Source organism: Hypanus sabinus, chromosome 19 (assembly GCF_030144855.1).
Source record: "Hypanus sabinus isolate sHypSab1 chromosome 19, sHypSab1.hap1, whole genome shotgun sequence".
Taxonomy (NCBI): domain Eukaryota; kingdom Metazoa; phylum Chordata; class Chondrichthyes; order Myliobatiformes; family Dasyatidae; genus Hypanus; species Hypanus sabinus.
The window spans coordinates 34,792,107-34,807,654 of NC_082724.1; the positions used below are offsets into that span (position 1 = coordinate 34,792,107).

Consider the following 15,548-nt stretch of genomic DNA (forward strand, 5'->3'; position numbering starts at 1 on the left):
TAACCCTGGGAATTAAAGACTAGTGAGCCTTACATCAGAAGTGGGAAACTATTGGAGAGATCAGCGTCTTACCTCCGACGAGTTACGACACCTGCAACAGGACACCGGGTCCCCCCCGAGGGCCGTGAACAGCAGCACAGTAAGGACCTATGGCACCCGTACGGTGCAGCTACAGTTCGGCTCCAGCCAGTTCACGTGAGACTTCACACTGGCCGCCGTAGCCCAACCACTTCTGAGTGCAGATTTTTTGCAGGCTCACAGCCTACTGGTCGACCTGCCCAGGAAGAGACTGGTCCACGCCGAGACCTTTCAGACGTTCTCCCTGGGTGAAGCCCAGTTGCCAGCCCCTCACCTCGACTCCATCACGCTGTCCGACAACGACTTCACCAGGGTCCTGGTGGATTTCCCATCGGTTCTGGCACCGCAGTTCACAACGGTCATGCCCCGACACGGCGTACAGCACCACATCCCAACCCAGGGACCACCCCTTCACGCCCGTGCTTGGCAGCTTCCCCCGGACAACTGGCGAAGGAGGAGTTCAAGAGGATGGAGGAATTGGGGATCATCCGGCGGTCCGACAGCCCATGGGCCTCCCCGCTGCACATGGTGCCCAAAGCGACAGGGGGCTGGAGACCGTGCGGCAACTACCGCAGGCTGAACGAGGATACCACACCGGACCGCTACCCTATGCCGCACATTCAGGACTTTGCAGCAAACCTGCACAGCGCACAGATCTTCTCCAAGGTAGACCTCGTCCGAGGATAACATCAAATCCCGATGCATCCGGACGACGTCCCCAAAACGGCTCTCATCACCCCGTTCAGCCTTTTCCAGTTCCTCCGCGTGCCGTTCAGCCTGAAGAATACCGCACAGACGTTCCAGCGGTTAATGGACGAGGTGGGATGCGACCTGGACTTCGCATTCATCTATTTGGATGACATCCTCATAGCCAGCAGCAGTCGTCAGGAGCATCTGTCCCACCTCCGTCAACTCTACGCCCGACTGAGTGAATACGGTCTAACAATCAACCCGGCCAAATGCCAGTTTGGGCTCGACACCATTGACTTCCTGGGTCACAGGATTACTAAAGATGGGGCAACCCCTCTGCCCGCTAAGGTAGATGCGGTCCGCCACTTCCCCCGACCCACCACGATCAAAGGCCTTCAGGAATTCGTAGGTATGGTCAATTTCTACCACCTCTTCCTCCCTTCAGCTGCCCGGATCATGCGCCCCCTGTTTGCCCTGCTGTCGGGTCCGGGCAAGGACATTACCTGAGACGAGGAGTCCGCCGCCGCTTACATTCAAACGAAGGAAGCTTTGGCAAACGCCGCGATGCTAGTGCACCCCAGAATGGACACCCCTACCGCCCTTACAGTGGACACATCTAACACGGCAGTCGGTGGGGTACTGGAGCAGCTCATCACGGGTCGCTGGCAACCCCTGGCGTTTTGCAGCAAACACCTGCAGCCTCCCGAGCTCAAATTCAGAGCTTTCGACCGGGAACTGTTGGCTATCGTGCTGCGAAGTGGGTATGGGGGCCAGGTCACCAAGCCTCTCGCGTAGTCTGCCCAGGACTGCTGCGGGATCTTCCTCTGGCCTCCTTGGGGCTGGTATGAACTCCCCGGGGACGACCAGGGGTGCGCCATACACCAACTCGGCCGACGAGGCATGCAGATCGTCTTTGGGCGCCGCGCAGATGCCGACGATCTTGCATGCCTCGTCGGCCCCCATACCCACTTCGCAGCATGGGCAGAGCCCGACCTGCGTACGCAAAGACCTGCAGAACTGTAAGTTTGTGTTTGTACGAAGGGGCGGGCATTGGCCACCGCTGCAACGGCCCTACGAGGGGCCGTTTATGGTGCTCCGGAACAACGGGTCCACGTTCGTGCTGGACGTTGGGGGGAGAGAGGAGGTTTTCACGGTGGACCAACTCAAACCGGCCCATGTGGACCTGGCGCAACCGGCCGAGTTTCCGGCACCGCGGCGCAGAGGCCGACCTCCCAAACAGGTTCCGGCCCAGACTGTGGACATTGGGGGGTGTATCGCTGGTTCTGGGGGGGTTATGTGGCAACCCCACTTCCTAGCGCACTCGAACTGGCTCACAAATAGCCAGCGCGCAGGCACAAAGGCCAGGTCCGCAACAAAGGGAAAAAGCCTGTGAGGGTTTGAGAGTACGTGTCCCTTGGAGCATCTGCGCCCGGGGAGGGCAAGATGAGGGAGGCTTTAAAGCAAGGCTGTGAAGTTTGAATAAGATCATCTTTAATTGCAGTTTACCGACTCCGTGTTGTTATTTTAGCGCTGCGTGTAGCACACCGCTACACTGCTGCAATTAGGCCCAATGCATCTTGAAGAACAGCACTTCATCTCCTGTCTAGACATATTGCAGCTTTCTGGAGTTTACACAGAATTCTACAACTTCAGGCAACTTGATCTGTTGGAATCAGTCACCCAACTGTGATATTAGCTCAGCCTGTTTGTCATTTCCTCTCCAACCACACTGTCTTTATTTTTCCACCTTCACAGCAGAGGACAAGCCCTGCAGACGTGACCTGCAGGCCACGTCTTTCTATTCTTATTTTGCAGCTCCTACATTCCTTCGTGTTCTCGCCCTCTAACCATTCCTATTCATTTGCTGACCAGACAACTTTGTTTACAGTTTACCTCAATGGTCACACCAGCTTTAGTCTGTCAGAAACACAGAAAACTTCCTGCAATTTAACAAGCTTCTCTAACTCCCTTCCCACAGATGCTGGCTGACCTGTTGAGTATGTTTGGTACTGCTTTTATTTACAATTCCCAGCATTTGCAGTTTATTTTTTGTTGATTTTCAGATAAACACTATAGATTAAATGGAGTGGTACCTGGGATCCACACAAATTAGGGGAAATAGATAGGAAAAATGAAGCACTTTGGACTTACAAGCACAGCATGTTTTACAAAGGTCCAAGTCCATTGACTGATATATCAAAGATCATTGAGTTTGCATTGAAATGACCATGCACACATAACACTAGAAAGAGACTGAATATTTAATGGAAAATAATGTGCACTTATTATAAATAGATATTCTTTGCATGAAATAGTGTCCTTTCCTTTTCCAAAAGGAGACTGCTTTGCATATTTGCAGAGATATTAATAAAATGTTCTCAATTTAAAGTGAAGGGTACCTTTAAACAATATATTCCTGTAATAGCATTTATGTGATGTTTCCTGTTAATATTCTCAATGTTTTCATTACAGAAAGAGCAAATAATTTAATAAAAGTTTAACCACAAATTCAATTTTTAAATTTTACAGATAAACAGTTCTTGAGGGTTCTATTTGTTTAGAACAAATTAAATAATTTTACTATAATGTAAACTTTGAAATTGTTTCCAATGTTTTCTTTTATAAATGCTTTAATCAAAGATTCACCCATACAACGAATGACGGTTGACATTGCTAAGGCACCTAATTGATAATGTGTACTGTGACCAATATGTTAAATGTTAAATCCAAATTTTATAATTGTCACAAAAACAAAAGACTAAACAGTAATTTACAAGAGCCCACTAGTTTGCTTATGATGAAGCATTGCTGTATGGCTGTGCTCACATAAGGGGGAGGGGGTCAAAAGTGGTGTGGGGGAGGAGAGATTTTAAGAACCACTTTATAGTGGGGGCAAAAAAAAATCTAAACAATGAGAGATTGATTGCTGAGTGCGTCTGTCTTTGTGGAAAAGGAGCGAGTAGATACCAGGTGCTTCCCTGCAGGGAAGCAGGAAAACATCTGAGAGCAAGAGACAAACTGTTGTCTTTGCCTTTAGTCAGTGCATCGCAACCCCAGGCATCGAATGACATTGTCGCAGGGAAACCTACTGGAGTTTAGCTGCTGTCCTTTAATTGACTAACTGTTAAGAGATCTATGTGTCACTTTCACTGATTAAACATATGGACTCATCAAGACGAACTAAGGAGTGTGGTCCAAGGCACCTTAATACAAGTGAATTTCTTAAGTACCAATGGAGTTCTTCTCTCCCCCCCCCCATTCTATTTTGTAGATTTTCCTTCCTTAAATCAATTTTACCAAAAGTATGCTTAATATTAATGCTGCACACTCTCCAAATCAATTTTCTGCAACCTTTGGGAAAATTTCTAATGATGATTACCCTCCCTGGTACAAATGTAAAGCTTGACTAAGTGATTCTAATTTGTCAACATAGAAATGGTACTGGGTGTTTGAGCGGGCCATTGCTTCACTGACTTTTGTTTTAAATGTTTCCTGGTACGTTTAGTCTTCATCAGCAGGTGGGATGGTGGATGAAAACCAGAAAGTAAACCCTACAGATGAGTGCTCAATTTTAGTTGCTCACAGAATTTGCAAGTACATTTTTTCCTACGTAAATAACAGGATGACAAATCTTTTTACAAGCCCAAATAACATTACTACATCAGAACAAAGCACAAGAATATTAACTATCACTCCCTCATGATAATACACCTGTCAACGAGATTCCCGATTTGGCTCTAGCAACCTTTGTGTGATTATTCTTAAGTGGCAGACTATTAACATTGTAGCTTCAAAGTTAACCCAGTCTTGTATTTTTCTAGTATCCATACTTTCTAATGCTACTAGATGGGGTGGCATAGTAGCCTAGTTGTTAGCACAACGCTTTGCAGTACCAGCGACCCAGGTTCAAATCCTGCTGCTGCCTGTAAGGAGTTTGTACATTCTCTCTGTGACCACGTGGGATTTCCCTGGCTGTTCCAGTTTCCTTCCAAAGTCCAAAGACATAATGGCTGGTCACTGCAAATTGTCCCGTGATTAGGCCAATATTAAATCGGGGGACTGGGGGCAGCAAGGCTCAAAGGGCCAGAAGGGCCTAATCTGCACTGTACCTCAATAAATAAAGATCAGTACTTGGAACACTCAGTTTCTCCTCTCCATGGTCGAGGGAAATCTACTGACACTCCGGTTCACAGATGCCAGTGAAATCTATCATTGGACCTTTACACCACAAGATGTTAGTTTTTATACTAAGAGGAACTAAATCATAAAGGAACCTCATTGAGCTATTAGTTACATTAAATATCACATTCTTGCACGTAACTGATAAGAAAAGCACAGTAACTGGCAGGAACCATCGGGGTGCTGATGCACAGAGAGATTGTGGCGTGCAAGTTCATAGTCCCTAGACAACAGCAATGTGGAGGTTGTAGTGAAGAACACATTTAACACTACTGCCTTCATAGCCCAGGGCTTTGAGTACAAACATTGGGGCATCGTGTATCAGCTGTACAAAACATTGGAGCAGTGTGTATAGTTCTAGTCACCATGATGCAGGAGGGATGTGCTAGTATTGGAAAGTAGGCAGAAGGGACTCACCAGGACATAACGTCAGGAAGGAAAGGCTTGTGTTGTAAGGAAAGATTGGACTGGCTGTATTTATTCTCACTAGAGGCTAAAGGTAGGTTCATAGAGGTCTACAAGATTGAGAGGCACACATAGGGCAAGTAATCAGAATAATTTTTTTCCCCAGGATAGGGTAGTCTAAAGCTATAGGGCATGGATCTAAAGTGAAAATAGGAGATCTGAGGGGCAACATTTTCACACAGAGAATGGTAATTATACGGAACAAGTGGCTAGAGGAGGTGGCAGAGACACTTAAAAAAGCATTTCGATAGGTACAGTGATAGGAAAAGAGTAGAGGGTTATAGGCTAATGTAGACATGTGACATTACCATAGAGAGGCATCGTGGTCAACATGGATTTCTTGGGCTGAAGGAACAGTTTCTGTGCTGTATGTGTCTGTGACTCTAAAAACACACACTGGTCACCAGAAGCAAGAAATTTGCATACTACTGACACCTGCCTGAATCTTGGTTTTAACACTTTAAAAATGACTTGAGAATAAACTAACTTTTCTAGTTGCAACAACTGCTCTTTTCACTAATTGAAAGACATCAAGTCAATGGCCATCATTTAAAGCACTGTAGGGTGGACGGGACACTGAAGTCAGTGCTGGCCAGCACACAAGCTGCAGCAGAGTTTCCTTACTTGCAAGGGAAATAATCATCGAAAGATAAACACACGAGATTCTGCAGATGCTGGAAACCCAGAGCAACACACACACACACACACACAAAATGCTGGATGAACTCAACAGATCAGACAGCATTCATAATGCGAACACAACATTCTCCACGGTAACTATTTTTGAAATGAGGCCACTGCTATTGGAACAAATGTGGCAAAATTCTCAAACATGTCAAACCATTTTTATGTTCCAAATATAAATGATGAATGGGGAACAGCAGGGCAGCTTTCTTTTGTCAAACAGCACTGTGGGGATTTCATTGTCACCTGAACAACCGGAATACACAATACAGCACTTTATTTCAAAGATATTTGCTGGATGTGATCACCGGTTACTCATTTATATTTTGGTATGACCTTCATTGTTATGATTAAGTTATTAATTTAGCTTTAGGTTAAAACATAGGTACCAAAATCTGATAGGACACTGGTGGCAGGCTGGCAACATTCCTCTTGTTGGCTGCTTTAATGGTGACTGAGGCAGGCCCACGTTTTCAGGGGTGCTGGCATTGAAAACTGATAATTCTTCTGTTGGGAGCACCCACAGCACAGAAAGATATATAAAAAAACAGAGGAGCTCTGAGTCTCCCCATGCAACCTAAGAAGCGACAAATGTTGTGTGTAAATTGAGTAGAACTTGCAACTGCACCACAGAGAGAGCGAGAGTGGAAACTGGGCTTCACTGTACTCAGTGACCAGAATGCATCTGTAGCTCTGGCAAAAACTCACTTTTGTTTATTTTACACTAAGCACTATCTTGAGAAATGTTATGGTATTTTATATAGATGGTTAATTTGTAATTGATGCATTTCCTTTTCCATTCTAAATCAATATAACAGGAAAGTGAATAACTGGGTCAACTTCCACAGAGCAAAAGAGACTGCTGTACTGAACTGCAGGACAAAACAATGTAAATCCTCTACAGCTGGTGGCAGCTAAATAAACATCAACTTACATCCTGTTTACCCAAAAGAACATCTAAATATACAGACCAAGGTAAAACCCAGCACCACCAAATACTAACAAACGTAATTAACAATGCTGTCTTGAAAGAAGATAAATTCAGTATCTATTGATGTCATCTATAATACAATGGAAGTCTTTGACAGATACTCTTATCACCGCAGCCTAGAACTGAATAACTCAAGTACTAGATACAAGAGACATTTTAACCAGATTTTGCATCAAAACTACATTGAAATCCCGAGGTCACAATAATCACTGAATATTGGCAGACACTCGCTCACTCACTCACTCAGCAAGGAGATACAGAAGCATGAAGTCACACACAGTGATTCGGGAACAGCTTCTTCCACTCTGCCGCCTGATTTCTGAATGGACACTGAACCCATGAACACTACCTCATTACTTTTTTTTAAAAATTTCCATTTTTGCACTATTTATTTAATAGATATATTTACCGTAATTCATGTTTTTTTCTATTATATACTGCATTGTACTGCTGCTACAAAAGCAAATTTCACGACATATGCTGGTGATAGGAAACCTGATTCCGATGACAAATGTATGCCTCGCCTATTCATATTTCAGTTGACTTACACACTTCAGTGAATTTCCACAAGCAGTATTGATGAAATTGCTTCCAAGAGGTCTAGTTTTCTCTTCTGTTTGAATCAATCACCCTTCCTCTCAATAACACCTCATTTTCAATAAAGCTCAACTTTACTTAAATCGAGAATTCAAGTGGGGAGATTACAACAGAAAGGCATTTACTTGGAGAGGAAAGCAGCAGGGGGATTCAAGTCCCATATGAGCAAACGGGATTAGCATGGATAGATATCACAATTGGCCTTGAGGTAGATGACTATAAGTACCTTTCCATAAGATTAAGATATAGGAGCAGAATTAGGCCATTCAGCCCATTGAGTTTGCTCCATCATTCAATCACAGCTGATTTTTACTTTCAACACCATCCTCACACCTTCTCCCCATACCCCTTAACCACGCTGCCAATCAATTTCTGTGCATAAATATCTATGATTTGATGATTTTAAAAATTTGAGCTCCATAGTGCTGTACGTAAAAATGTCAACTGGTGATCCTGCTCTTTCAAATTATTTCATGTTTACAACCAATTTCCATTTCAGAGATTTCTTAAGGTCCTGATAGTCTTTGTGCTTTCTATTCTCGATCCCTAATCCCAAATGCACTACATTACTCTTCCTCCTCCTCTGTATCTTTGCAAATTAAGATAAAACACTTAATTCTTTCTTTTCCCTGGTTTTTGAAACCAAGAGATGATGATTTGGTTTTCTGGTTGCACGATTAAACCTCGGTGATCTACTGCATCGAGTCTAAGCCTCACAAATGCTTCCTGTTTATAGTACTAATAAGAATTTAAATATTTAGTCATCAATAACAGAAGGAGCTTAGCATTTTTATATGGATTTATTCTCCAAATTACATTGAAGGATGTAGGTTGGTCAGTACCATATAAAGGAAAATTAACTTTAGTTTTGAAAATTATACTACAAAGCATTTCAGCATCATTTGACAAGAATATATTTTAGTAATAAATAAAGTTTAGTACTTTCTTTTTAATTCCCAAAATATTCAGTATTTTTCATAATTTTATCTAGAAGTTACTTTTGTTAGAGATTTAAAAACATACAAGTGTGACCTGCTAAACATTCCTATACATAATTGTTTTTAAGCACATCTAATGCATTACATGTCAAATAGGAGACAACATAGACGGCATGACAAAATATTCACAAAGGAATCCCTAGCTGCTTTTGAGTATTATGTGAAAATCCATGTAATCACAGGAAAAGTAGCTGTCACAACCTAAGCATATTCTTAGGGAATTAAATCATACCTATGAATTGCAGGTCTGTCTGCTGGCACCACATGAACTTGTACAACCTGTTCCAAGACTGGATTGTCTGCAACCAGTCCAGTCACAAGGGCTATCCTGAGTGAGGAGGGTGTGTCAACAATCAGTGGGGTTAAAAACAAGATCTGTCAAAGGGCACAGAGATTTCCTTGTCAATGCTGAGGAGATCGGGTGCCACCAGGCCACACTGCATACACTAGTCAGAGACCAGGGTTTGCAATAGGGCAGAAAGGAGGTGGGTTTTTTCCAACCAGTATGCAAGATGTATCAATAATCAGTGTCATTGGGACTGGCCTGACTCAAATCATGGTCACTACATGAAAAATAACCCAAAATGTTTGAATGGATCACTTAACAGTGGTGATGGATTTTGCAAAGTTTGATCAAGCTTCGATGACACTATTAATAAAAATAAAATTTACATTGTATATTCAATATGGAAATACAACTCAAGGGACTACACAGGACACATAAAGGCAGGAAAGATATTAGAATAGATGTCCAAAAGTTTTTAAAAAATCATAGTATTTTAAGATGACAACGTGTATAAATTTGAGCAATTTTCACAAAGTACACACAACTCGGAGTGATAAATTCAATACATTATAGGTACTGTTGTCCATGCTGTGCAGAAAGGGAGAACAGCAGGTTTAGAACTGAATGTTTGTTGCTGATTACAAAATGCAATTCTGGTGCTTTGAAGGCACACCCAATTTTCTTTATCAACAAGCCACAAAAAAAAGCAACACCAAGACCATTAAAGAAAGCATAAGGTTGCTATAATCATGCAGATTAGTCAGTTGGACTATGTTTCAATGCTTCCAAGTAGACACAAGTAAACTGGATCACATTTCTTTCTCGGTCTATTCTTCTGCATAGCTTGAATGTGAACTCAAAGAAAAACAGTATCACTTATAAGAAAAACTTCTGAATTAAGTAAAATAGAACTACCTATTTTTTCCAATTCGTGATTTCCTACTGGATAGCGTGCATCTAAACTTCTATTACACTGACCAAAACATTATTTCTGAATTGGCAGTTACATGTCTGAAATGATGAAGAGTACAGAATCACTGGAGTTTTCTCCTGTTTGCTACAATTAACTATGCAAATGACGATAAATGGAACTCCTTAATGAAGGAATTTACAAGTTAAATTCCTGGATTGTCAAGGCAACCAGTTCTTTACTTTCCAAATCCAGCAACCCAGTCCCAGATATTTTAATCTGAACAAACATTATGAAAGCTTCCTAGTGTTAGAAGCACTGGTAGTAGATTTCCATAATTAAATTCACGCTGATCTTTTGATCTGGGAACAAAGTATTTTAATACTGACGCACCATACATCCCATACTTCAACAATCACTCACTGGGCTCTTAGGAAACTAAAAGTATATAATATACTGACCACTGCTAATGGCTACTGCTAGTAACGTGACTGAAGCGGAGACAAATTGCGATAGGGACAAATCTTAATGGGATGCAAAGATTAAACTCCCACTTTTGGACAATTAAAAGCAAATGCTGATCAAATCCAGAAAGCACTGGATTCAACATAACAGAAAATATTGAATGAGAGACTTCTTCACTTGGGCGACATTCATGAATGGACATTACAACTTCATGCAAAACACTTACTCAGTAGTGGAAGACTATGTTCAATAGTTAAACTTAATGCCTTTATAGAAACATAGAAAACCTACAGAACAATACAGGCCCTTCAGCCCACAATGTTGTGCCAAACATGTCCCTACCTTAGAAATTTCTAGGCTTACCTATAGCCCTCTATTTTTCTAAGCTTCATGTACCTATCCAAAAGTCTTTGAAAAGACCCTATCGTATCTGCCTCCACCACTGTTGTCGGTAGCCCATTCCACGCACTCACCACTATCTAAGTAAAAACTTAGCCCTGACATCTCCTTTGTACCTACTCCCCAGCACCTTAAACCCGTGTCCTCTTGTGGCAACCATTTCAGCCCTGGAAAAAGCCTCCGACTTTCCACACGATCAAAGCTTCTCATCATCTTATACATCTCTATCAGGTCACCTCATCCTCTGTCGCACCAAGGAGAAAAGGCCGAGTTCACTCAACTTATTCTCATAAGGCATGCTCCCCAATCCTGGCAACATCCTTGTAAATCTCCTCCGCATCCTTTCTATGATTTCCTGTAGTAAGGCAACCAGAACTGAGCACAGTACTCCAAGTGGGGTCTGACCAGGGTCCTATATAGCTGCAATATTACCTCTCGGCTCCTAAATTCAATTCCACAATTGATGAAGGCCAATACATCATACGCCTTCTTAACCCCAGAGTCAACCTGTGCAGCTGCTTTGAGTGTCCTATGGACTTGGACCACAGGATCCCTCTGATCCTCCACACTGCCAAGAGTCTTACCATTAATACTATATTCTGCCATCATATCTGACCTACCAAAATGAACCACTTCAGACTTCTGAATCCACAAAGCAATGTCCCCTTGGATCCCATGCCTCCTTAATTTCTCAGTAAGCCTTGCATGGGGTACCTTCTCAAATGCCTTGCTAAAATCCATATACACTACATCTACTGCTCTTCCTTCATCAATGTGTTTAGTCACATCCTTTATGCTGCCTTTTCAATGTTCCTTTCACTAAACTTAAAGTTATATCTTGAGCTGAAAGATTGGAGAAAGGCAATCAAAATTTGGTTAAGTAAATTGTAGAGAGGAGATGGGAAACATGAAATTCTAGAGTGTGGAATGAAAAGGACAGGAAAAAGGCCAGGGTAGGAAGTTTCAGATTCCAAGAGATATGTTGGATTTAAGGACTGAACAGGATTACAGGAGTTATCAGGGCAAGGCAACAAAAAGATTTAACACAAAACTGTGGGACTTGCAAAGCAGGGAGGGAGACTGGTGGAAGGAGGAGTTAGGCCTAGCGTCAGAAATGATGGAGCTTTAATGGATTAAACAGGAAATGGAATAACATTAGAAAGCTACTGACTAGCATCTAGATGGGAAGTGGCTGGATAGGCAAATAAGGGGCTGATGCAAACTCCAAAGGAATAATTTTAAAATGCATCTACCTACAAAGTGGCATATGAATGAGACTCATTTCAATTGATTTGAACCAGAGAAAAGGCAAGTGGTTTTCTTCAAACTAATATCAAGAAGCCACACATCTGCTCTTGTGTGAATGGTCTTCAATGTCTGGAGATGTTGTGATATCAGGAGGCTTGTTGCAAAACCTCCTGATGGGCTTAAGTACAGAGGAGTGCACAAAGAAGTTTCAGATAAAATTAATCTGTGTATGAAACAAAATACTCCCCATCGAATAATATTTCAATTTTAAGTGGCAGGGTACCATGACATAAAACAGGTTTGTGTGGCATGAGAACCAATAGTTACCCCCTCCACAGTATGGGGTGACTGAGGACCATGAATGGTAAAAACCTGTGGACTTTATTTAAAGGAAATCCTCCTTTGCAGAGAAGCAGAAACATTACATCATGAAATGTTTTCACAACAGAAGATACATCATGTCTGTTTGACTAAAAAACAGTAAACTGGAGAACAATAACTCCATAAAATTCATTTCAAGAACAACAGCCTGTTAACGAACTGACAAAGAGTTACCACAGGATCACACATCTGTGTAAAGTATCCTTCAAATGATTGACTTTTACCTTTCTGGGCTTTACTTTATCATGAAAGTCGTACTGCCCAATTCCTTTGCAACCAATTCCAAGCCACCAGGGAATTCCTTGTTTATCCTAAAACATATAAAAACAAAGAAGCTAATGTTGTGAAAAAATAGTTCTATCTGGCTTATTAAGTGTTTTTCTATTTTTGTCATTCAAAACCAGCAACAAATCTTGCTCAGTGATACCCCGTGGAGCAAGCAGATGCTTTACCAGTACAGACAGACATTTCACATCATATCCCATAATCCCAGTGGTCGGGTTAATGAAACTTTATTGCTGGCATTTGTCAGCCAGTTATTCACCATCATTGCACTGTGGACAGGGTCTTCTGGATTTCCATATGTGCAGCTTAGTGTGGAATTCCCAGTGTTACTGTGATTCATTGCCTCTCCACAAGTTTTACAGACTTTTTAGCGTAGTCCCGTTAAGTCAGATATCTGATAAATTTCAGGCACTCGTCAACTATCCTTGGTATAAAATCTTCAAAAATGTTAAGACTTTGCTGCATGAGCAGTGAGCTTTTAATAGTACAAAGTGCTGTAACTATAGGCAAATGTTTTGGTACTAAAGATCTCAGCACTATAATTCCAGATATTTAAAAATATTTTACATTAATATTTCAGCTACTCACTTAAATTCTAGCTTGTGAAGCATTTAAAATATTAACTCAAAATCTCATCATTTCCTTAGCGATATGCTGCAAGTAATAAACTGCTCTGCTGGCTCAATGATATCACTGTGGCTGATTGTGCAATAGCAAACAATATTAGGAAATTCACACTGAAGGCATCTTTGCTGACTTCATTGAAAGCATCTGTAGCGAACTCTGGCACCTCATGGATGTCATCAAATCCAGGCCCCCAGGCCACTGTCAGAAAAGTGCAACATGCCTTTGGTATTGCTCACCACTAGACATTCTGCTGCAGAAATATTTCTTAATAAAATTAAACCTCCACAATGCATCAACACTTACATCACTTATTATACTGTGGAGCAGACTTGATGGGCCAAATGGCCTAATTCTGCTGCTGGGTCTTATGGTCTTGCATGCTGATCTATCCATTTCCATTTGTGTGACATGTCATGGACTGGATGCTGCCACTGCACTCTAGCACACAAGACTGCAGACCAACTTATGAGGATGAGAAAGATGCCCTGTGAGAAGGGTCATACATGGAATAATTTTGAGCTGTTCCAGTCCAACTGTAGACGCCCCTTCTTCATTAACGGATATTGCTAGAGCTAACTAGAGGGAGCATGACTTCAATCTATAACTTTCCTGAACAGGACTGACACTGCAACTCGGTGCTGGAACTAAAGCTAATCCATTATTAACCCTGCCATTACTGATTACTGCTTCAGAGAAATTAAAACTATGAACTATCCGGTTCCATCTTTAATTAGAAGACATCTACAAGTTATGAATGGCCAACATATAAATAAGCTTTCACAATTATTAAATTCACAAGTCTGAATATGTACATATATTGCCTCTTACAGGTACTACTACATCGACTCAGGCCTAGGGGGCCTCGGCATCGGCAGTCTTACAGGTAGCCAAACTAGTTTCCTCCCTCCTAATTTTAGTAATGGCTGTTATCAGTCTTTGGAGCTTTTGGAGCTATTTATTACAGTACAGATATGGACATAGAGTAGTTTTGTGTATTTTCTGATTTATGGACTTACGTAAAAACTAAACCTGTTTGTTACTTGCGGATGGCTTATAGAATATTAAATAAACTTCCATGCGATCTGTGCTGCTGGCAAGAGATGCACCTTGTAATTACATGCAAACTTGGGGCAGACTTCAATGTCAATGCAAATTCAGCAAAATCTCCACTACAATAAGTTCTTTTGACTCCAAAAACAACTGACTGGTGTTTGGTTCAGTATTTTTTTAAAACAAAAGATAAGCAATTTGTAGTTGGCATTAAAATTTTAACATTAATGCTTCATTCGTACCTAATTATGAAACACTTTTCAACTAATTAAAAACAGCTTTCAATTGGCACTGAACTTCGCTTACTCAGGTCTTCTTGGTAAATGTTCTAGAGTCTGCACAAGCAACCCATTAAATCATGTTAACTTAAATGTTACAGCATATAACCACTATATATGGAATAGAAATGTCAAAATCTATTAAGTTGAACATAATGTACTATAATTATCCCAATCTGTAGCTCCTACAAAAAAAGTCTGTACCTTCTATCAAATTTATATCCAAGGAATATTTAAATTCAAACAAATTGACATCCAACAGACAGTCAACCATTTTCAAATGGACAAAAATTTGTTCACACTGAACTGCATGTCACAATAGGAAGTTAATTCTGTTAATATTAACAAAGTTGTGAACAGTGGTTAAATGGGACAACATCAAGATCAGTACATTTTGGCCCAATTAAGAGACTGCCCCAATTAGCTGAAGTTTCATGGAAATAGCTCAAAAAAAGACACTACAGCTTAACTGAGAAACAAGTTATGTATTTAAATGATATACAGAACAAATTAGAACACTACCAGTGTGACTGCTGTACCATAAACTGTGTATTAGTTCCTAATAGTTTGAAGGTGGAGTTCATACAGAGTATGTTGTCAATGTTCTTTTGATGACTGTAAATGAATGAAAATTGGTGCATATAATGGACTGACTTCATCATCTTCCTGCAGGAAGTAGTGTTAAAAGTCATGGCTTTTTAATTCTGTGCCTGAAAGTCCCAATACGCATCCAACGCTAATTTAAAACTACTTATTTATTTATTGAGATACTGTGTGGAATAGGTCCGACAGCCACGCTGCCCAGCGATCCCAATTTAATCCTAGCCTGATGATGAGACAATTTACAATGACCAATTAACCCATCAACTGGTACATCTTTGGACTGTGGGAAACCAGAGCACCCAGAGGAAACCCACAGTCACGGGGAGAACATACA

At 41.4% G+C, this 15,548-nt stretch overlaps 1 protein-coding gene across 2 annotated transcripts in view; it reads right to left on the reverse strand.

The window, feature by feature from the left end:
• The window catches only part of frmd4bb (FERM domain containing 4Bb), a 317,520-nt gene that overhangs the window by 36,502 nt on the left and 265,470 nt on the right, over positions 1–15,548 (reverse strand). For both annotated transcript variants that reach the window (XM_059944312.1, XM_059944313.1), the window contains one exon: positions 12,596–12,682. In XM_059944312.1, coding sequence (XP_059800295.1) covers positions 12,596–12,682 — 87 coding nt within the window. The remainder of the gene's footprint in view (positions 1–12,595; positions 12,683–15,548) is intronic.